Consider the following 23,808-nt stretch of genomic DNA (forward strand, 5'->3'; position numbering starts at 1 on the left):
AATGCCATGCTCTGTGTTTCTCTCAGGTTATTTTTCAGTTGGGTCCACAGTTCCCTCTCATATAAGGTGTGTTTCAGTTTGAAATAAGTTTAGAAAAGTCACCGATGTCCTGTTTTCTCTTAAAGCTCCTGTAAACCAAAATCCGCAAAATCCTTTCTAACTGTAATGTGGGGACTTAGTTGCATGATACTGAGCATCTGAAAAGAGTGTGGTATATTTATCAATCCAAATGAAAGATATTGGCATGGCATTTAAAGGTTCAGTAAGCGGAATGGTCAGTTTAGCTCAGGGGTTTTCAAAGTGTGAGAGAGTGAGCCCCCCCTCAGAGAACAAATTTCAGCGGAGCCCCCCCACCAAAAAAAAAATTATTATTTTACAAATTTAAACATGTTTTTGAAACATTCTAAACATTTTTGTGCGTTTTTAAACACATTTAATACATTTTAACATCTTAACCCAGTGTTTTAATCCTGCTTCCTTTAAGCATGGATAATACTGACTGAGTGTGCATCGGAGTGAGAAAGATAGGCAGACAGACTTGCCCAAATTATTGACTAGTTAAATGTCATTCACACACCCAGTGTTTTTTCGCTAGTGCCTCCAATGTCCTGCTGGAGGAGAATAGTAGCCAGTGGAGAACCAGACCCTCCTAGGGGGGTCCGGGGGTATGCCCCCCCGGGAGATTTTTTTTCACCTTTTTAAAGTGAAATGCATGAATCTGGTGCACTTTGAGAGGACAATTAAGAGGCTAAATATGAGGAATTTTGTGTAATTTTGTAAAATAATTTGGAGACACTGGGTCTGATGAATTAGAAGCTATTGAAGAAGGACACATGGATTTTCCATAAAAATATTAATTTAAAATAAACAAAATGTATGCAGGGTCCTCTGGGTTGGGCTTGGTGCTCTTTTTCTTTAACGAGACCTATGTCTCTGTAATTTACTGAATGCATTTAAATGCAGTGAGGGGAACGAAGCAGAAGAACTTGTGTCCAGCTATGCCGTGATCTTAGTATAAAAAATTAAAACTAAAAAAAAAAAAAATTTTTTTTTTTTTTTTAGTTTTTCTTTTTTTTTACATATTCATCCGCGCCCCCCCTGCCAGGGGGCGCGCCCCACAGTTTGAAAACCGCTGGTTTAGCTAACTTCCTGTCACTGACTGCAGTTAGCTGTCCCCTCCCTCGTCCCCGCGTCACCCATGGACATATAAAGAAAGGCGTCACCACATTAATGTCAAGCAGCGAGTTATCTAGCATCATCTCAGATCCATAAGTGTAATAAAACATGATAAAAACCATCAAAACAGACATTGGGGAGGATTTTTACCTGCTCCGCCATTGTCGGCGCATAAACATTCACCCATCTGCCGCTCTGTGCGTGCACCGGCAGTGAGACGGGTGCTGGTTTGTAGCGTTCTCTCTTCTGATTGGATATCAGTTTCGGGATCCCCGAAAAGTTTTTTTGCCGATTACATGCAGAGCGGGTGACTGAGAGATCGGCCAGACAGTAAAATAGCTGTTTTTTTTAACTACGTTTTATAATATATTCATGAACATTTATTTTCTATCAGATTTTGGTGAAAGCTAATTGAGACACCCGACTTTGATATCATATATTGATTTTTACTATTATAGACCCGGTTTCTAGAGGCTTTAATTCTCTTATTAAATATTATTATTCTCTTATTTATATCTCTTTAAGTATTGAATATTGTATGAATGTTGCATAGACATAATGCACATCATGATCATCAACTAGTTCCGTAACATACTGTACAGTGTAACATTGGTTCATTGGTTCTCCAGGTCTAAATGTAGGAGGGTGATGTTGTTGTGGGCTCTGCTGGCAGAAGGCCAGTAGCAGCATAATATAACCACCCAGGCTTAGTGTCCAATAACAGACATTTCTCCACAGCATGTGCTGCTCAGGCCTGCAGTAAATCATACACGTGCCAGTGTCTATGCTCCACCAAGATCAGCAACACACACACACACACACACACACACACACACACACACACACACACACACACACACACACACACACACACACACACACACACACACACACACACACACACACACACACACACACACACACACACACACACACACACACACACACACACACACACACACACACACACACACACACACACACACATAAACACACACGTCCTACATGTCTTGTTGAAATTTGTGTTCAGTATTTTGTCTGTTCCCCTGGCAGGGCAAAGCTCTTAAACCCTTAGGAGACATCAGAACTGCTAGCAGTTTTGGCTCCACCATGTCACCAAAACCTGAACTCCTTCACCAAAATTGGCACTGAGGCGAGCTAATGACTCAGAAGAAGGGTATGTGTGAGATCCTGGGTGTGGGACGTTTTTTTTTTGCTGAATCCACATATCTCTCCCTATTCCTATTGAATGAAGGAGGAATCAAAAGGCACATACATAAAGAGCAAATAACTTACTACTTACTTTCAAAGTGCGAACAAATTACACAAATTGTGTTCAACAGATGAAGGTAATTCTGCGGCAGTATAAATGTGATTCAACTACTAGAGAATTCTGTCAAATGAAATCCCTAATTATTGCTTACAACAAAGCAGCTATTATTTTTAATGTTTAAATAGTGAATAGGCCTAGTTAAAACAGATAGCCTATATCTTTTAAAAGGTTTTGTGGGAATGTCAAATATTTTCACATACTGTCTTTATAGGCCTACTGTGTTTCTCATTTCTGCTGCTGTCATTCTAATGGGGGAAATATGCTTCAAAAGCCTCCTTCTTGTCTTTCTCTAGATATTGATGATCCGACTTTGTTTGAGGTGAGGAGAAGTCTATATTTCACCAGTCTGTCAACAGCCATACAGCCATATCAGAGTTGTAAACATACAAGGTATTTGACTTAGGTAGCCTACTTACACACAGATCAATTTACAGGACCTACAACCAAAGACAATGTATGAGATTAAATATATGAACAAAGATAGGTCAAACTACAAATGTGAAAGGGGTATATAAAATGTATATTTTAAAAAATGACCAACGACCGTATAGGCTACACACCCAAGTGTTATGCAGATTGTAATAAAAAAAGTGGAAAAGTATCAACGTAGGCTATTTGTGGTTATGTAGTTCTACATTAAATGTAAAACAAACAAAACTGGCATTAGCTTTAAAAATCAGCTGTCATGCATTGAATGGCCCACACTTTTAATTTAGCACTGTATGGTAAAAACACATGACTGTACCATGTCTGTCGCGCAGGGGTAGTGTAAAGTTTATGCAACCTGTACCGAAGAAGAAAAAACTGACAATAACCTAGCTCCAAATGGACTCATTGGGTGTGTTTTCGCCTACAAAAATTACCACAACTGCTTTTCGAGGATATTTTGTGACACGCTTGTGGTGTATTGAGTGTATATAACCGAGTTTGGGTCCCCGGAGGGCTGAATGGATTAGAACAATCCAGTAGGCAGAGACAGACAGACAGAGGGAGCGGACAGCCCCTAACAGGCTCGGTCAGCGGACAACTACCAAACAACGGCGGCTCGCTGGAGAAAAATGACAGACATTTAAAATAAAAAAAACTACACACAAATGTATCTCCACCGGTAAACAATGTGACCAAGCGTGGAGGACAACGTGGCGAGGACTGTCAGAAACACACGACAACCAACTTGGGTTGTTGTGAGGGACGCACCATGGCAAGGTAGGCGGACACGGCTAGCTGCTAGCAGCGGGGGCGCTAACTTCACAGTCAGGCTAACGTTAACCAGCTAGTTACGGATGGCAGCTCTCTGGCCCTGAAGTTACATAGAGTGTGAAAACTGTGTTAAAGTGGCCTATGTGGTATTTATTCGGGGGTAGTTATTGTGAAAGTGCGGTTTTTGTGTGTGTTGTTTTTGGCTTGAAAGTTCAAGGAAGAGGTGGAATCAGCTGGAATGAGCAGGCTGATGTGATTTCACCAGCTGGTCACCGAGAGAGGGAGGGAGGAGGGAGGGGGCAGTTAAGCCAAATATGTTTTTTATTAGTTTAAAAGCCTATTTTACCCGTGGATGTCTGTCAAAAATCGTTAGCCGTCGTGTTAGATGTAATTGGGTTCTGGTTTGACTCCGGATTGTCTGTATTAATGTAATTTTACTGTATTTTTCTCTACAAAAACACAGGGCAACCACTCACTCAGCCTACATCAACACATGACTTCAGATTAGAAGATACACACAACAGTTGTTCAGTTTCTTTATTTCTACTGTCTATTAATGAATCACAACAAACTCAGTCAGGATTTTTTTGGAATGTACAAATGATCTTCATTCTTTTTAAACACATTTTTTTAAGTGTTTTTTCAACTGATGTAATAAGCCTATGTTCATACTACAAGCTCTAGTTTGGTCTGACTGTGAGCAGCTATTGTTTACCTAACCTGAATACAATGATATAAAAACTATAAAATATAATATACTTAGGTTAAAGCAGGATACCATAATCAATCAATTGTGGTGGCTGAAGTGCAACTATACCATCAAAACCCATTCATATAGGCCTACAAGAAAACAGCTTTCAAATAGATGGTAAACACTATGAGTGTTAAACAACTGTCAAATGTTCTAATGATGTGGCTACAAACTCTTTGGCAGAATGTTCAGTTAGGTCAAATAGCAACTTCAGATTGTTAAAAGTGTATTTTAAAAAGAACACTAAAAGGAATACAGCTGTCAGACATAATAGAAGATCCTGGTCATGTATTGTGCACTAATTCAAAGTGAGTCTCTTTTTTTGTGTGTGTTGTTTTCCATTTAGCCAGGAAAGTTCCATTGAGAGACACAATCTCTTCTTTTAGGGAGTCCTGGTCAAGACTGCAGCTTTCATTAAAAAAAAAAAAACTATACAATGTCAATGGAGAGTAATAGAGTTTTCACATAAAAAGAAGCAGTTGCACTAGAGATGCACCAATCCACTATTTTTCATTTCCGACCTGATACCGATATCTGCATGTTAGATATCAGATACTGATACTGTCAGATATCATAATTATTATAATGTTTTTTGTTGGTGGTGGTGATTATGTGGAATGTTAGAAAAGGCAACACAATTATTACTTAAAATAGCCAAAAACAAATGTGCGAAAAGGTCTTAAGGTTAAAATGACAGTGTGCTACTTTTATAATGTATAGCATTGGTCTTAAAATGGAATTTTCTTTCATAGTTAAAATAATTACATTAAAAGGGGGAGGAATATAGAATTTGGATTGGTACGTGGATGTAGGGAGAGTTAAAGCTTTTAAAGGCAAATCAATTCCAGCTTTTTAGACGGCAAACCGAAATGCATTGTCAAAGTATCTCCAATATATTATTCAAAAATTCTGCTGAAAGTCACACCATCAGGTGAGTGGGCATGGGCAGCATACAGTGGAGGAAATAAGTATTTGATCCCTCACCGATTTTGTAAGTTTGTCCACTTACAAAGAAATGAGCGGTCTATAATTTTAAAGCTAGGTTTATTTTAACAGCGATAGACAGAATACCAAAAAGAAAATCCAGAAAATCACATTAAATAAAAGATATAAATTATTTTGCATTTCATTGAGTGAAATAAGTATTTGATCCCCTACCAACCATAAATGATTCTGGCTCCCACAGATTAGTCCTCGTGCTTTAAAAAAGTATTCCTAATCTTAACTAGTTTCCTGTATAAAATACACCTGTCTCAACTTGTTACCTGTATAAAAGACACCTGTCCACAGAGTCAATAAATCAAACTCCAACATCTCCATCAAGGGCAAGACCAAAGAGCTGTCTAAAGACATCAGGGACAAGATTGTAGACCTGCACAAGGCCGGAATAGACTACAAGACCATTGGCGAGAAGCTGGGTGAGAAGGAGACAACTGTTGGTGCGATTATTCGAAAATTAAAGAAACACAAAATGACTATCAATCTCCCTCGGTCTGGGGCTCCATGCAATATCTCACCTTGTGGGGTATCAATGATCATGAGAAAGGTGAGGGATCAGCCCAGATCTACACGGGAGGAGCTTGTTTATGATCCCAAGCAGCTGGGACCACAGTCACCAAGAAAACCATTGGTAACACACTATGCCGTAATGGATTGAAATCCTGTATTGCCCTTAAGGTCCCCCTGCTCAAGAAGGAACATGTGCAGAACCTTCTGAAGTTTGCCAATGAACACCTGAATGACTCAGAGAATGCTTGGGAGAAGGTGATTTGGTCGGATTAGAACAAAATCAAGTTCTTTGGTATTATAGTGACTCGCCATCCTTGGAGGACGAGGAATTCTGACTATGACAAGCATGGAGGTTGAAGCATTATGCTTTGGGGGTGTTTCTCTTCTAAGGGGACAGGTGGACTTCACTGCATCGAGGGAACTATGGATGGGGCCATGTACCATGAAATACTGGGTGACGACCTCTTTCTCTCAGCCAGGTCCGTAAAAATGGGTCGTGGATGGGTCTTCCAGCACGTCAATGACCCTAAAAATACAGCAAAGGCAACAAAGGAGTGGCTCAAGAAGAAGCACATTAAGGTCATGGAGTGGCCTAGCCAGTCTCCGGACCTTAATCCAATAGATCTGTGGAGGGAGCTCAAGCGACAGCCTCGAAACCTTAAAGATTAGGAGAGGATCTGCAAAGAGGAGTGGTCCAAATATCCTCCTGAGATGTGTGCAAACCTGGTCATCAAATACAAGACACGTCTGACCTCTGTACTTGCCAACAAGGGTTTCTCCACCAAGTACTAAGCAATGTTTTGATAGGGGATCAAATACTTATTTCACTCAATGAAATGCAAAAATCTTTTTTTAAATCTTTTTTTTATCTGATTTTCTTTTTGATGTTCTGTCTTTCACTGTTGAAATAAACCTAGCATTAAAATTATAGACAGTTCATTTCATTGTAAGTGGGCAAACTTACAAAATCAGTGAGGGATCAAATACTTTTTTCCTCCACTGTATGTGTTTGCCCTTTTCCTTTACATTAGAGAGAGAACTGTGTCATGTCATCCTCATCACCTGAATATCCTTGTCCTGTTTATAGCCCTTTCACCATAGAATCAAAATCATCACAGATGAAATTGTCTGATGTTTGGCAGACCTCTTTCTAGCAGTAACCAGTTAAGTAACCAGTTAAGCAGAATGAAGGAAACGAAGTGCACAATGTGTGAAGACTTAGATGATAACAATGTTTTTTTTTGATGCAAGCAGCACATGACATCAACGTAATTGATGGCAAAACTAGTGGACATCCCACATTGGTCTTATGTTAGTTTTGCTCTTGCATTATGAGTACTGTTAGTCACAAGTAACTAGCTAATGATCATTTTCATTATTGATTAATCACACGTATCCAATTGTGTAAAGAGATGTATTCAAATCACCGGCTGCATATGGTGCAGGGAATTTAAATAATCAGTGTTGTTATAGTAATTCACTTTTATCTGTGTCTCAAACATTGAAACTCATTGAAACTGAGGGAACTGGGCCTTGAATTTGATGTTTAACACATTGATGACTATGGCAATCTAGGATGCATGTCCTTAATGCCTGAGGGTTTTCTGAAAAAATAGTACGAATTGTCAAGTCTACCAAAACCATAATATCTAAGCCTGTGTAGCACATAGAAACATGAAATAAAATACATTTAAAAGTTAAGATTCACAGGTTTTATTTAAACATGCTCCCTTAGCGCTTACAAACCAACAAATATTTCTAAAAATCGTCAAAATTAGATGAATTAGAAAATTATTAAATATTGTTAATAAATAGATGCAATGTGTTGTGTGATTTTCGTCAGTAGTCTATAGTAGACCTTGATTCTGCTCACCAAACGCCACTAACTGTTCTGTCCCGACATAGCTGGCGTATTTTTTTTTATTATTTTTTTAATTTTTTTATTTTTTATTTTTTTGATTGACATGATTTTCGGCAAACCACACAACTTTTGGGTGGTCACGTGGTCTTAAAAAAATCAACAAAACCCACCTCATGTGCATTTGAACCAATGACAGTGCATTCTATGCTGGGAATGCCATGAAAATTAGATAAAGTAATAATGCTGGGCGACGCAGCATCAGGCAGGAGAGCCAATGTGGCATCGCGCAGCAGCCGTCATCAATGGGTTAAGAAGGTGTCTGAACCCTTTTTAGAAAAAGAAACATTTATGGATGCAAATAAAGGATCTGATTAGTCTAAGCGGTGATGTTCTCAAGTTGCTGATTTTGTCCAACTGCACAGCCCCCCAAATAAATACAGTTTATTGTCGTATAATACAGAGAAATCAAACACATCTCACAATTGAGACCCTGAACTGAGGAATGTTTGGTGACTTATCAGAAGGCATTGCCTAGTCATTTCTGCTAGTTCTAGTTACATTGCAGCATAAATGCAGTGCATAAAACATTGCATAAAAATGACCCTTTTAGAAGCTCAAAATATGTCACCCGCTCTGTGACTCTTGTGGCCCTTGAGTCATGTCATGCTGAACTTCCTCTCTGCCATGCTGCCAAGCTGTGTGTTTGTGTGTGTTGCATATTAAACACTGTGTAGGCCTTGTTTTCTATAGTCTAACAAAAGTGATTTGTTTTTGAAGTCCCTTTGGCTGACACATTTGTTGCACTAAGGAGCATACGTCTTTGTATGAATGAGGGCCTTCAAATCAAAGGCAGCTTTTTAAAAGTTATTTGCAATCCAAGTGATTTGTAGTTCCTTTCTGTAACTACAGCAAAATCGAAGAGGAACATGTTTTTTCATTTATTTGTTACTGTGAGTAATAACAGTACTTAAATGACGAAAAAAAAAGTATACAGTAAAGTCACCGTTTACTGAGTGTTCTGCCCATAATTTCAAATTGTACTAAATACTACCAGCAGAAACAAGATGTTGACTTCTTTTTAAATTGGCACTTGATGTTCCAGCCTCGTCAATAATTCAACCTCCTGATATTGTTCTCAGGAGCTAGACTTGGTGCTTGTGCTTCATCGTCATCAAAATGTGTGCTTCTTGTTGTTTGTTTTGGAAGCCTGGCGTGTAAGTTTAAACACAGGCACAGCATGTTAACCCCTGGGGATAGTACTGATGTCTGGCCTGCTGTTATAGTGTGCTAGTGGCCTGGCCAGTGTCTCTGCTAAATTAATGAGTAAGAGCTCATCTGTTTGGCTTTGGCCCAAATCTGTGCTGCTCCACTTGTTGCCATGGACACATCCCATTGGGGTTGCTGAAGAAGATAAACACCATTTGTATTTTGTGAAGATTACACCATGTCATGGTGTAGTAGATAAGTGATCAGTTTACTTTGGTATATTAAAATGATCATACAGGGTCTGATCCCATGGGGCCTGCTGCCGCTTCTAGTTATAGTAATCAAGCTCTCTCTGTCATTGACATCATATCATTCAATGTCTGCACGGGCTGCCTGCTATCTTTAGGGACTAGAGAGAACAGATGTGAATGTTTTGGTGAATCCTCATGGCATCTTTGTGTCTAATTAAACTTGTCTTTTAGATATGATGGGCACTGTTTTCTCCCATAAGGCACTGCTGCTCTGCCCCCTGGGAAGATTGGTCTGTAAAAAGATGCCATAAATGTGAAGTTAATGTATCGTCAACATTTGATTTTGTCATAAGCATCGGTTGCATTAATTGTTCTGGTAGTTATGAGTGTAATGTATTAGAGCATAGTGAATCCAAAAACGGATAAAAAAAATACATATGTGAATAACAAAGCTGTATGAGAAGTGGAGCATCTTATTTTAGCAGTGGGATCTCCATTTCAATATTTAGCTGCATGTTTACCTCTGGCATTTAACTAGGCATTTGTATTTAGTGTTGCAGTTGAAATAAAAGACTTGTGAATGCAACGCTGATTTTAAGATCTGCCTTTTTTTGTGATGTTCTGCAGTGTTTACAATGAAGAAAGGAACATTCTTCGCCTGCGTGCGTGGGAACAGAGAGTCCACGAAACAAACCAAGCCAAAGAACTCAACCCGGAGCGTGTGCCACTCTTTGGGCAACCATACAAGGTAAAGACTCTCATAGCTGGAGTTAAAATGATGACACTGTCACAGTTATTTAGACTCTTGGCAGATTGATTCTGAGCGTTTAGGCCCATTTAAGTGTAGACAGCGGTTTTGCCTCTTAACAGGGCTTCTACTGTAGTTGCTATGAATAAAACAATATTCATTTTGGAGGTGTTGTAAAGTTTCAATAGTGTTGAATTTCATGTAGAAATCACAACCAGGACATTCTTCTTAAAATGTTACTCGTGAAATAAAATAAATACATTTAAAATTATATTTAATGAGAGAACAAATTTAAGATTTCCAGACAAAAGCATAGGTTCAGATCCAGAGGGAAAAAAGCTCTGCCCTGGAGGGTCTGCAAACAGCAAATTTTGATTCATGTTTTCTTTTAAAAAATTTTGTGCTTTAAAATTTAAAATGGAATGCTTTCATTTATTGCTGCATTCATAATACAATAACTATTTCTTACAGCATATGATAATGTTATATTTGCATCTTTCTTACAAGGAGCGCTATCCTAAATTGATCTTTAAGGGGAATATTATCTTACAATAAAAGTGATTCGTGTGTTAATTTTACTCTGTAAATGTACAGAACAGATGGCAGGAAGGTTTCATCTTGGAGTAGTGCCCACACTCTTCCGCTTATAGGCTAAAATTAGCCCTAAACAGTCTCCATAAATAAGATTGTGTAGCCTGCCTGACAGGCAAAATCTGGGTCAAAGAGGTCAGCAAATCACTGCTGTGGAGTGCATGCTGGCAACTCACTATGAACCAACATTTTCATAAACTCCTGTCTCTTCTCATCTGTATTTTGGTGTTGAAGGACATTTGTCTATGGAAATTTGAGTGAGTATCTCAAGTAATTCAACTTAAGCTGTAAATGTTGAATAGGTGACATGCTAAAGTATCTAAGGAGTTTGATGATTATCGATTGGGGACTGAACAAAACCATTTGGTTCAGTGCAATTTTTCTTAACTGCGATATCTTCCTTTGTTAACCTCACAATGTGTTTTCCCCTTCTTTTTGTAGACAAACAAAGGGGATGAGCTTTCCGATCGAATCCAGAGGATGCTGGGAAGTTATGAAGATGATGATAATAATCGCTATCCCTTCGCCATTGAGCCTTTACCCATTCCTACCTTTGTCGCCTTCTCGCAGTCCGATCTGGCTCAGCCAAACGCAGACACACTTACCAAACCTCCATTCCATAACCAGAAAGCCCCCTCTAGTGACAGTTACTCCTCTCAGCCCTTAAGGAAGTCCTCTCCCTCTTCCTCTCCTAACCGCCATGGCCATTCTTCCACTTTCTCCAATGCTTCGTTGAGCCAAAGTCAGGCTGGTCAGCTCAGCCACTCGACACATCAACAAATAAAAAGCGAGAACCACTCAGATGAAATGTCTTCCCAGTCTCTTGATGCTAAGCCGCCACAGTTCCTACGTTCCAGTGACCATGGAAACACTGACTCTAAGGAGACTTGTAGAGTTCTGCTTCAAGGGTCCAAAGACCGCCCCTCTGACTGTGCCAGTGCCATGGATGTTTCCACATTTAATCTAAAACAGTCCCCCAAAGATATAGCTCTGTCTCATGCAAACAAAGGTAATGCGTTACCCGCCCCGAGCTACCCTTCCCTCCTGTTGTCTAAGCCGCCCAGCGTGCCTAAGCCCACGGCGTATGTGCGGCCCATGGACGGTCAGGACCAGGTGTTCAGCGAGTCCCCTGAGCTAAAGCCTTCACCAGAGCCATACGTACCTCTACCGGAGTTGATCAACAAATCCCACCTGTGCAAAACGATGATCCTGCCGCAATTTTTGGAGGTGAGTATATTGAGCATTGCAGTGGTTACCGTGCATGCCAAATATATGCAACATCCCCGGTTCGACTACAGACAGTTTACTTTGTTTCATGTTCTCTTTTCCCGTTTTCTATCTGCTTCTAACCTCTCTATCTAATAATGGCAAAATAATACATATGTATTAAATATTTTAAATGTAATATTAAACTCATAAAGATAAAAACAGATTGGAAAACAGGAGGTAAAGCCTAGTTGGCTAGAAATAGTCCTACTTTTACCTCACCTTTTTAATAAATAAATGCAATACAAATGCAAACCAAAATACACCTACAAAATACACTTTTTTTAGACTAATAATCCTTCGCAAATCATAGATTATTCACATTTCAAAGAATGATGAGTAAAGTAAGCTTATCCGTATTGGGTAAATAGAGAAAGTTATTTATGTTATACCTAGCTAACTGGCTGTAGCTTTGCATTTAGCACTCAGATTTGCATTGATCTTTTTTCCCATGCTGTTTATGTTAATATACTTAGTAATTAGAGCTTAATCTCCGGGGAATGATTTAGCTATTTTATTTTGTGATTTATATTTTCCTTTTCAATAAAAGATCAATCTTTCATGGTTGTCTTGCTATATCATACGGTGAAGGAATCATTACTTGTCAGCAGTTTCCTGGGCTTTGACTATACTGTACTATGGACTAAGAGGATTGTGTGTCTGCCGCTGTTCTCTGAAACCTCTTCATGTTCTGGCTTGATTGTTCAGGCGTTTAAAAAATAGTCTAGGACTTCCTTTGTTTTGGAGGATTTGGCTGAACTCCATTTGACCTCCATACTATATCTGCTGTCTGTACACACACACACACACACACCCCTTGCACCTGCAGCATCCCGATGTGTGTGTGTGTGTGTGTGTGTGTGTCTCTCTCTCTCTCTCTCTCTCCCCTGCTGCCTCTGATAACTTCACCCCTTGGCTCAGTAGAACAATAGATGAGCTTTGTCACCAACTTACATAACTGCTCTGGGGGTCCATTCCCTTTGACCTTATCTCAGACACTGTCCATTCACAGGCAAAACTAAAAACAAACTGAAAAGCAGCCCTTTGACTCATTTACACACACACACACACACACACACACACACACACACACACACACACACACACACACACACACACACACACACACACACACACACAGACTTTATCAGATGTTGGGGATGGCCAATGTTGCTGCTTGATACGGGTATGTGTGTCACTTGTCTAGTGCTTGAGGCTGTAGTGAGTGGTTATGTAATTGATGTTTTTAATGTTATGTTCTATCCCATTTTATATAAATGGGGGAGACAGAATATCTACCGATGGTTTGGTATTTTCTTTTTCTTCTCTGGGGAGACTTTTGGTGTATTTTTCAAGGCTTTTTTCAGGACCATATCCAAAAATCTAATTGTTTATTTAAAGTATTTGCCATCTAAAAAACATCTCTTTTAGAAATAAAGCAAAATAAAACACACATTGATTGTTATACCATTTTTTTATTTTTTTTTATATATATATATATATATATATGCATTAACTGTTAACAATTGACAAAAAAGGAGTGGGCAAAATGTAAATGGCGTCAGGATGAAGGTATATTTAATGGTTTGCCCTGTAAAACATTATCCCCTTATGAAATCCTTCTATGCTTGGTCTCAATGTTATTGTATACAGGTGTTTTGACTGTCTTATCAACTCTAGTTATTCCTTTTCTTTCTTCAGACGAGGACGGATGAAGCTCGGTGTGTCCAGGATATTTTAAGAGTAAGAATTGGATCTGTACATCAATCTGTGTGATTTTGCTAAGGTGTTGTCATTATATTCTGAAATGAGTAAGACTGATTAAATGGAGTTCATCTTGTCAGATACTGGACAGGAAAAACTCCAGTGGTAGTGCACCTGCATGCATTGAAGTTTATTTTATATAGAGTGACACCTGTTTTGTAGTAATGCTATGCAGTTCGGCTCCTAACGGTTAGACTATTTTCTATTCCACTTCTACAGGAAATGACCCACTCATGGCCGCCTCTCCTGACAGGTATACACACACCTAAGGCAGAGGAACCATCCAAATCCCCTTTACCAGCCAAGGTAAGAGCTCAAGGTTTGATATTTGTCTTGATGTTATGCCCACTGGCACTGCCCATGTTTACATACAGGAAGAGGACAACATCCCAGTGATGAACACAAAAAAAGTATTCCCTATACTGAATCTGATGGGCCTCTTCTGTATTCTAAATTAGCTAAATAAATAGTTTTTTTTGTTGGATATCTCATAATGTAAGACTATGAAATTACTATGCATTTTGATGAAGGGCCCTCATGGTAAGATTCAGAAGGGGTTGATTGTAAATGCCCTCATGGCTTGTTGTCTCACATAACCTTCGAGCCCAGTTTTAAAGATGAGCAAAATCACAAAAAACAAACAAGTTAAAGCTAGCTTGGTTTTTTCTTTATCTTCACAGGAAGTACAGAACGTCTCTTCGATTCCAGGAAAAAGTGAGTAATCAGGAAAGGATGTATCATAGTAGCAGGCACTATTGATAGAGATAGAATGGCTATATATACTGTGTGTGTATATATGTGTGTGTGTGTGTGTGTGTGTGTGTGTGTGTGTGTGTGTGTGTGTGTGTGTGTGTGTGTGTGTGTGTGTGTGTGTGTGTGTGTGTGTGTGTGTGTGTGTGTGTGTGTGTGTGTGTGTGTGTGTGTGTGTGTGTGTGTGTGTGTGTGTATATGTATATATGTATATGTATATAATATATATATTTTCACTTTTGACCCATTATTGAGCATTTCATACAGGGAACTGTGCTTGTGTTGTTTGGTTAAACTAATGTTTGTTTTCTCTGTTGTTTCTTTCCAGAAAACTATGACTCCCCTCCAGCAGATCCACCACAGCTCGTCCAGCAGAGCTCCTCATCGTAAGTGACAAAAGCACCGTTTGTTTTTGTTGTTGCCATTATTTGAATATGAGACTGTAAGTTGCCTCCCTGAGGACGCTGGAAGCTGCACTTTAAATAGAATCATTGATTTCAAGCAGTTTAATGAAAACAGTGGCTTGGACAGACAAGCTGGCTTCCTCATGGTGTCTGATAGTGATTGATAGCAGATCCTTCCATACAACAGTCTAAAACCCAAATATTATTATATGAATATTTATAAATGACAAAATGAAAAATAACCACATTTGAGTAGCTGAATATTGTTTGGTAGTTTTGTTTGATACATTATCAAAATAGTTTCTACAAAACATTTCTCCCATCAGTTTCCTCCTTACATATAACGTTTCTCCATTTACCAGCACAGCCTGGGCATGTGGGACACACAAGATTTGTCATTTAATTTTAGCTGTCACACTACTATGTGATATTAATGTGGTGTTTTGTGTGTCTGTGCGTGTGCTCTAGTTCATTTCAAGCAGCACATTCCAGAGAGGCAGAGGCCGCCAGCTCCAGTGACTCAGGGAGTAGCTCGAGATCAGAGTCGGACAGTGAAGGCATCGCTGAGGCGCCACATCAGCCCCCAGTGAACAACTCGGTTAAAACTGAGGTCATTTTCTGCCTGTCCTGTTTGTTTATTTATACATATTGAATAAAGGGCACAAGACCATAACGTTTTTTTCCAGTTTTCTTTTTACAATCCCAATGCTTTTGTCTTCTCATAGCCTGATGCTCCAGCAGTGAGCCATGGTGATTGGCAGCTTGGCAACTGGATCCGGTCCAGCCAGCAGAGCTCTTCCACTGAGAGTCAAAGCAATGCACACGTCTCCTCTAGCCCCGCCCACAAACAGCCACCGCCCAATCAAAGTTTCAAGCACTCCAGTGTCGAGGTGGTCGACCCCACCAGGGAGAAGTCTAAACCTCTCCAGAAGGAGTTCACTGATAACCTTGGGAAACCCCGGCTGTGCAGTGAAATCCCCCAGGACAATTATAAGCAGCAAAGCAGCCCCTCTGCTGATTCGCACAGTTGTAGCAGTTTGAGGAACCTTCCGTGCAACACGTACTCCTCAAAACCAGCGAAGACAGGTTGCCAGAATCTCCCCGACGTCGCTCTGGCCGTGAAGTGTGAAAAGGTTGTAGTCACACGAGAAAAAGACCTTTGTTTCACAGTTAGACCCAAGGTAAAGACGAAAATTGCACAAAGCAAGAAAAGCAAGGAGCACAGTGACGCTAAAAAGGACAGTAAGAGGACTTCAAAACATGCGCCACTTGACAAGCGGAAGGCCAAGTCCGAGCATGAACCACAAGTCAGAGTGGTCCTGTGTGGTCATTGCGGTGTGCGATATCCCAACTCGTGCTCCTGCCCCACTCAAAGTCCTGCCCCACCTGACCAGACTTCTCCAGCCCCACCTGTAACAATCGGTTGTAGCAAACCAAAGTCAGTCTGCAAGAAGGGCGTGAAGAGTCCTCACAAAACGACCCACAAGCACTCGGAGAAGACCGGGCATGTCGCCAAGAGTTCCCGGGAGCCTCACAGGCCTCCCAAATCTCTGGTTGTGAAGATTGATCTAACTCTGCTCCCAAGAGTCCCCCAGACCTCCAGTCACCACCAGCAGACACCCAGCACCGCCAAGAGACCAGCAGTGGTCATAGACATCGATAAAGGGGCCAGTGATGCTGATGCTGCTGCTACAACTCAAAAACTCACCAAAACCAGCAAAAATAATATACCTCAAGATGTGAGAGAAATATCTATTATATGTTTAGCATACATGTGCTTGATTTACAGGATCATTGTTCTCTAATGCTTGATTTGTTGATTTTCAGGTTGAGGTAGGCAGTAAAACTGTTCCCAGGAAGAAACAGAGGCTGGAGAACAAGAATACCTTATCAACTCCGGCTTCTGTCGAAAAGAAGTATGTCCCCTAAATCTGAGGGCATCTCATACTTGTTTTTTAAAGGGATCAAATAATCATTTAACATAATAATACAAAATGTCCTTTTCTTTGTGGTTTTGTGTCAGAGTCAGATCCCACAATCTCTCTGATCTTGTGGCCGACAAAAATTCCAACAAATCAACAGAAGGTCGCGAGCGAAAGCAGGCCAAGAAAAATCCTGTTCCTTTGCAGCAGCCTCCAACGCCCAAAGACCCGGCAAAAGATTCAAAGGTCCATAAACGCTCTTCTGGGGACAGCAAGGAGACCAGTAAGACTGTGAGGAGCAAAGACAACAGCAAGCCCAAGAGGAGCAGCGGAAAGCACACAGAGCCGCCACACTTTGAAAAGGTGACTGTCAGGATATTAGCACACGAATATTCAGTTAGTGCGTTGTTTTTTTAGGCCTTGAAAAGCCTATGCAAGCTCTCATCGTTTAAGTGTTTTGAACCATTGTCATGGTTTTCATTGTTTAACCCAAAATCTGCCCTGCAATTCTAGAGCAGCCTCGGTGTCCCATCATCTTCACAGCCCACCAGGGAAACTTTGACCCACAGGCCCTTGCTCAGACATGAGGCAAGGTAATACATCCAAAGTACATATTTTTATTTGTTATGTCTAACTAAAAGCTCCTATTTGGACCCAGCTGCATTTTCTCCCCAAAATGCATTACAGTATTATTTTCTCACTTTTTAGATTTAATCTCGTCATCATTTTTTTCCAGTGGAGGAAAGAAAATTCACAGACGAGAGACAGTTATAAGATCTGACAGACCAGCACACCGCAAACATTGGTTTTGAGCAGTGAGCCAAAACCTTTGAATTAACGTTTGGTGCTACCCACCTAATGGGAACATGTTAAAAACAGAAGACATAAATGACCTTGAAAGTATGACCAAATGTGCGTCACACTGATCATTTTGGCCCAAATTTCACACTGAGATGCAACATACGGGGCCCGATTCTCTCCCCTTCTTCTGTCTCCTCTTTGAAAGTGTCGGAGTGTAAATTTATAACTTGTATATTTGTTTCTGTTTTTGAACACATTAATATAGTCATTCTTATGGCAGAATAATTGTTTTATGGACAGTTTGAGTTTAAACAACTTTTATACTGTGAAATGTTAGTTTTTTATTGTTATTTATCTAATGCATCTTCTTTCACCTGTAGGCAACATCCAGTGAAGCATTACATAAAGGAGGCAAAAAAACTGAAGCACAAAGCAGATGCAGAGGTAGCTTTCTGTTTTTGTTTGGTTGATCTGAAATTACTGGAATAATTCCAGTATAAATATCACCAAATGTTGTCTGCTCTGTCTCTCTTTCTGTAGTCAGATAAACTCACTAAAACTTTGAACTACCTGGAGGCAGCCATGTACTTCGTTGAGAGTGGCATTGCCATGGAAAAAGATCCACAGATTTCAAAGTCTTCTTATACTATGTTTTCAGAGACAGTGGAACTGCTCAAGTAAGAACTCTCTCATCCTAGTTTATCTGCACTATAAGCAGCTTTTTGTAATTATTAGTTTGCATGTTGGCAAAGACATACATTGCATGGTTGGCTCTTCAACAAAGGACACAGTGACACATTGAAGTGTTTTTGTTCTACAGCAAGTTACATTTTAACAGCAACATAAAGGTTCTGTAACTGAATTTGATTCATGCATTAGTTTAACAGCTATATTTCCACTCTCACAGGTTTGTACTGAAACTTAAAAACACTGTGGACCCCTCTTCTCCACCCTCAGAAAATGACTTTTTAGCTCTATGGTAAGTTGTCGTACTATACAGTGGGAAAGTATTCAGACCCTCTTTAATTTTTCACTTGTTAATTTTCAGCCATTTGCTAAATGGTTGCTAATTAACAAAGAGTGAAACATTTTAAGGGGGTCTGAATACTTTCCATACCCTTTGTATGTGGTTTGGAATTTAAATGGCAATGGAAGAATGTATAGTATATTGTTATATAATGTATATTGTGATTTTTTTTATTATTAGGTTTTCAATATGAATGAATAACTGATTGCTCAAGGCCACCTGTGAGCTAAAACATTATATTGGTGTGTTTTACTAGCTGTTCATCATGCATTTGTACAATTCTGAAATTGTTGTCAGTTTGGTGACTTCTGCTCACACATCTGAATGTATTTACCTTATTGGTTTTGCTTGAAGTTAAAAAAAATTGCTCAAACATCCTGAACCTAAAACTATAAATGTATTTGTTTAATGAATCATGTGAATAATGTGACTTCAATAACACATCATTGTGTCTTGTAGTTTGAAGTGCCAGTCTCTCCTGCAGATGGCCATGTTTCGCCACAAACAAAAAACTGCACTCAAGTATTCAAAGACCCTCACTGACCACTTCAGTGTAAGTATTAAGATATTTGCATACTTTTTTCATTTCCAGTGTAACTGTTCTGTAACTATTATTTGGGTAATATCTATTTAACACAACATGTAATATAATGTAGTTGTACTGAGGCATCCGATGTGTAGTATGTTAAAGTTTTAAAAAAAACTTTATTTCCACCTCAGTCGAGCTAAGGTCAGCTGCCCACTGAGGCAAATGTCTATTGGTGATATTAGGCTATATAAATAAAGCTGATTTTGATTTGATTTTTCCTCTTTCAGAGCTCTACCCCGAAAACTCTCGACCCTTCTGTCAGGTAAGGGATCTAGTTTCAGTGTGCGCAATAAGCTGTCATAGGTGTAGCACACATAAAAAAACCTCTTTTAACCCCGTCCCCTTTTTAGAGTGACGGATACCCCGTCCCCCATGCCCAACATGCCCAACATGCCGTCTCCAGCCATCACATCCAGCAGCTCAGGTCCGGGCTCCAACCACAGCACCAGCAGCAGTGTGTCGGTTCCAGATGCTGCCGGCAGCAGCGTGGCCGTTCCCCAGGCCGTAGAACAAGTGGCGTTCACCTACGTCAACATCACCATGTTGTTCCTGAGCGCTCAGGACCTCTGGGAGCAGGCGGAGGAGCTCGCACAGAAAGGCAGCGGTAAGAAACGGGCAGAGCAAACAAACTTTTAAGCTAAATCCAAATCTGTTTTATATGGGCATAGACTTATGTGATCATGAAAAGCTCTTAATTCAAAAAGGATTCGATTAGGATCATTTTCACCGATCCACAAATGGCTGCTTTATGTTTTTTTAACAAGTTCAGTTTCTGTGATACTGAACTATATACTGATTATTATTATTATGTTACTAGATAGATAGATAGATAGATAGATAGATAGATAGATAGATAGATAGATAGATAGATAGATAGATAGATAGATAGATAGATACTTGTAGTATTGCTTATGATTTGATTTGTGTTTCAGGTCTGCTGACAGAGCTTGACACACTTATGGGCTCATTGAGCCTGACGTCCAGTATGAGCTCTATGGTCCGTTACACCAGACAGGGCGTCCACTGGCTGCGGCTCGACAGCCAAAAGGTTAAGTGACCAGAAACCCTTCAAGCCACCTCTCACTACCTTCACTTCAATTCAGTGTGTGTGTGACTCTGACTCCGAGCTAGCTGTCCCTTCGGGCGTGTGCCAGTTGTCTATTTCTTTACTCCACACAGACACAAAATCCTCTCGTCAAAAAGGAGGACACAAATGTTGTCTGGTGTGTGTGTGTGTGTCCACACTGATCATTGCACTTGTTGTTCATTGTTTTCTCTTGTGTCCACTCTGGTGTCCGTCTCTCTATTTCTCTCTGGCACTTTTATGACAATCCTCTGGTTATCCACACATTTCATGTCTTACACCTTCCCGTTCAGGGGATGTTATGGAAGCATTTACAGATCAGGTCTCTATTCGGGAGTGGCCATAATTCAATTTGGTGGTTCAGTCATTCTACCCAGCCTTATCATATGGTTGCTGTGCAAGCGCACACACACAGATCATATTTGTTATCATAACTTTTGTTTATAATGTTGCTATTATCAAGTAATCTGTAAGTATCAGTAATCAACGGACCCTCACATGAAAAACTGAAGACACTTAAATCACAGTTTGACAGTGTTAACTAATGAATTTTATTTAATTTATCTTGAAAAGAGATTAAGTTGGTTCGATTTGGATTCGGGGATTTTGTATTTTTTAAATTCTGTATTTTTTACCTCTCCCACAAATCAGCCAGGATTCAGGTGCACATGTCACACAGCAGGGCTCCTCTCAGGACAAATCACATTAATGTAGGTTGAATCATGTATGGATTATTAATTGTTGCCCAAAACAAAGATCATTCTGAACATGGATCATGAAATTATGATGAATGAAGAAATGTGTTAATTGGTCGTGTATCAGGTGAAACTGCCAGTCTTCCCTGTCTGCTCCTGGTTTCACGCTCCTCACGTTCGTCTGCATGTTGACTTTCGTCTGTGTCGAAGTGAATGATGATTGGAAATGTCAGAGACTGATGATATGTGGTTTTGCTATAATATAGACTGGATTTTATTCTCGCCATCCTGGTAAAACAAACTAAACTGTGCTTGTGCTCCTCTTCTAATGGAAATCAATTATAAAAGAATCAAGGTGAAGTAAACCTTTTACCTATGGAGCTTAGTAGTCTTTTTCTACTTGCAAGAACAAAAAAAGGGAAAGATAATTTGAAAATCCCACTTTCCTGATATAAAGTGGTGGATATATGGTTCACATTGGCCATGTTTGATTTACCTCATAGTGGAACTTGATGGTCTGTAAACGGATATGAAACAGTAGGGTTCCCTTTTATTAGTTTTTGCACCACTGAACTGCTCTTCTCTATTTCCCGCACTTTAGTTGAGTATCAAATGTTGAGTTGCAAAAAACGTTTACTGAATCTGTGGGAGGACAATAAATGGCCAAATTATAGCTAACTGAAGAATGCACTTTTTTGGAGTATTTGTAGTTATTTTCAGTGTGTCATTGGACAATGGAAAACCACGTCCCCAGGACTGTATAAGCCTTTACTTGTTTATTTTCACTTTGATTCTAAGCAATAAATTGTGAGTTTTGATGACATCACAATTTCGGGACACAAAATGATGAGTATAAAATCATGATTTCGATTAGCGCATAAAAATAGTGCATTTCTTAAAAATAAGCACCATTGAGTTTTGGAATGTTTTGCTTGTTAATTCAGTTGGTGTGCCTGTGCTATTACATGTTAAAAGGGCTAAACGAGGATCACTAAGTGTTCCTAACTTTATTTTCTCACATAACTGTTGAAGTGATATTTTTTTAAGTAAAGGAGCGAGTACACTGGTGCCATGGCATTTGGGATTATTTTTATGTAGAAAATGATCTTTTAGAGTTTCTAACCACAGATGTCTGTAACTGCACACAATGTAATGTCAGCATCTGTCATTCATGAAAGGTACAAGTGCAACATTTCTTTGGTTTTCTCGTCTTTTCCCAAACTTGCGGCTTTATTTCCATCATATTTCACTGTTGATGTTTCATTTATGAATTACTCTGCAACAAGTTTACACTTATAATTATTGACTGGAAAAAAATGCTCAAATGTTTTTTGAAAGATGCTTTTTTTTCCTTTTGTGAAATATGTAAAGAATTTGTGTTGCAGTGTACAAAGATAAATAAACACTGGGAATTAATTTATTGTCTTTTTTCTTTTTTCTTAAAGAAAACTAGTCTTACACAATTTATTTGTTGGCAAATTACACAAGAACAGTGAATTACATTTACAACATTTCTTAATTTATCTAGATATGTCTCATAAATTGCTGTAAACATTACAAAATAACTAGATCATTAATTCCTTAATACACCCTGTGTTCATAAGCCTGTTAAAATATATACAATAGAGGTGAATCCTACAGAACTTTGGAGACTTAAACTGCATGATCAGTGATTTGCTTTGAAAAAAAATCAAACTTGATGTACTGTACAAAAGTTGAATGGTGGTTTATGTGTCTGATTCTCCTCCGAAGTTAGGGTTGTTGAAAGCCGGCTGCAACACAAGAACAACACAGCTTAGTATTTTACACTCTACATAGAAATACTTAACCATGCGTTCACACTCGACCATAACAGGCTAAACCATAACTTACCACATCAACATGATTGGTTGTTCTTGTTGGGAGGCTCAAGCCGCTCAGTTTATACCCACGGACACTGACGACATAATACAGCAGTCCAGCGATCAAGCAGAGAAAAATAACTGCTCCAACAATTGCGCCAGCTATCGTCCCTGCATCTGTGTGAAGGGAGGTACATCAGATGTGTCAGTGTGGCTGTTGAACTTATGATTAAACTAATGGGCAACAGTTTCTATTGGTCACTTACTGCTGTTGACGTCTGGACCATCAGTGGGAAAAACTGGATTACCGCCGTCGTCTGTTGTATGGTCTGAAAGAGAGTTTGACAAAGATCTACTGATTATCTTATTCTGGATCCTATTTCTCTGAAAGCGTGACACATGGGCCTGCATGTTCTAAACAACAAAATGCCAAAAAAATAAAGTCCTTACACTGGCGGTGGCGGCACACGAAACCTCTCTTCTGCAGGCAGTTGTTGTCATTCCAGCGTCCGTCCGGGTACATCTCCACGCAGTTCTCTTGGGCCACGTCCCCGGGGTGAAAGGCTTCGTTGGGTTCACCTTGAGCCCAGTTGAGGAATCCCAGACCCGTCTTATCTGTCCAGCCCCAGCCAACTGGGGAATCAGGAAAACAAGGTTCCAGCATGAGTTTAAAGGTGGAAATAAGCGATTCTGGAGAATATTTGTCAAAATCACTTTTTGTTAAAATCAGTGAATATATCCTCACAATCTGCTACCTGTGTGTTCTGTGTGCGTGCGCTGAAAAAAAAATCCAGTATTAATTTACACAACCTATAGGCTCTGTAAACGGGTATGTTGCTAGAAACAGTGGGTCCCCTTTGTTTACATACCAGTTTACAGAGCCTAGGCTGTTTATTCACACCAGATTCATTTTCAGGGCTCACACAATATGGAGAAGAAAACGATTATGAGGAGATATCCTGATTCCCAGAAAAACTACTTTATTTGACATCAAGGATTGTCCAGAATCGCTGACTTCACCTTTTAAGTGCACATATCC

General features: G+C 39.6%; 1 protein-coding gene across 1 annotated transcript; it reads left to right on the forward strand.

The window, feature by feature from the left end:
* Positions 1–3,532: 3,532 nt before the first annotated feature.
* LOC307264890 (AF4/FMR2 family member 1-like) lies at positions 3,533–22,307 on the forward strand. Its single transcript, XM_080046431.1, has 19 exons — positions 3,533–3,715; positions 9,915–10,035; positions 11,068–11,853; positions 13,594–13,635; positions 13,876–13,962; positions 14,337–14,370; positions 14,735–14,792; positions 15,279–15,420; positions 15,536–16,549; positions 16,638–16,726; positions 16,834–17,095; positions 17,246–17,325; positions 17,914–17,977; positions 18,074–18,210; positions 18,441–18,512; positions 19,020–19,113; positions 19,377–19,411; positions 19,500–19,753; positions 20,082–22,307. The coding sequence occupies exons 1-19, from the start codon at positions 3,708–3,710 to the stop codon at positions 20,204–20,206; spliced, it is 3,504 nt and encodes a 1,167-aa protein (XP_079902557.1). The 5' UTR covers positions 3,533–3,707; the 3' UTR covers positions 20,207–22,307.
* The last annotated feature ends 1,501 nt before the right edge of the window (positions 22,308–23,808 follow it).

The sequence above is a fragment of the Ammodytes marinus genome, assembly GCF_949987685.1.
Source record: "Ammodytes marinus genome assembly, chromosome: 18".
NCBI lineage: Eukaryota > Metazoa > Chordata > Actinopteri > Uranoscopiformes > Ammodytidae > Ammodytes > Ammodytes marinus.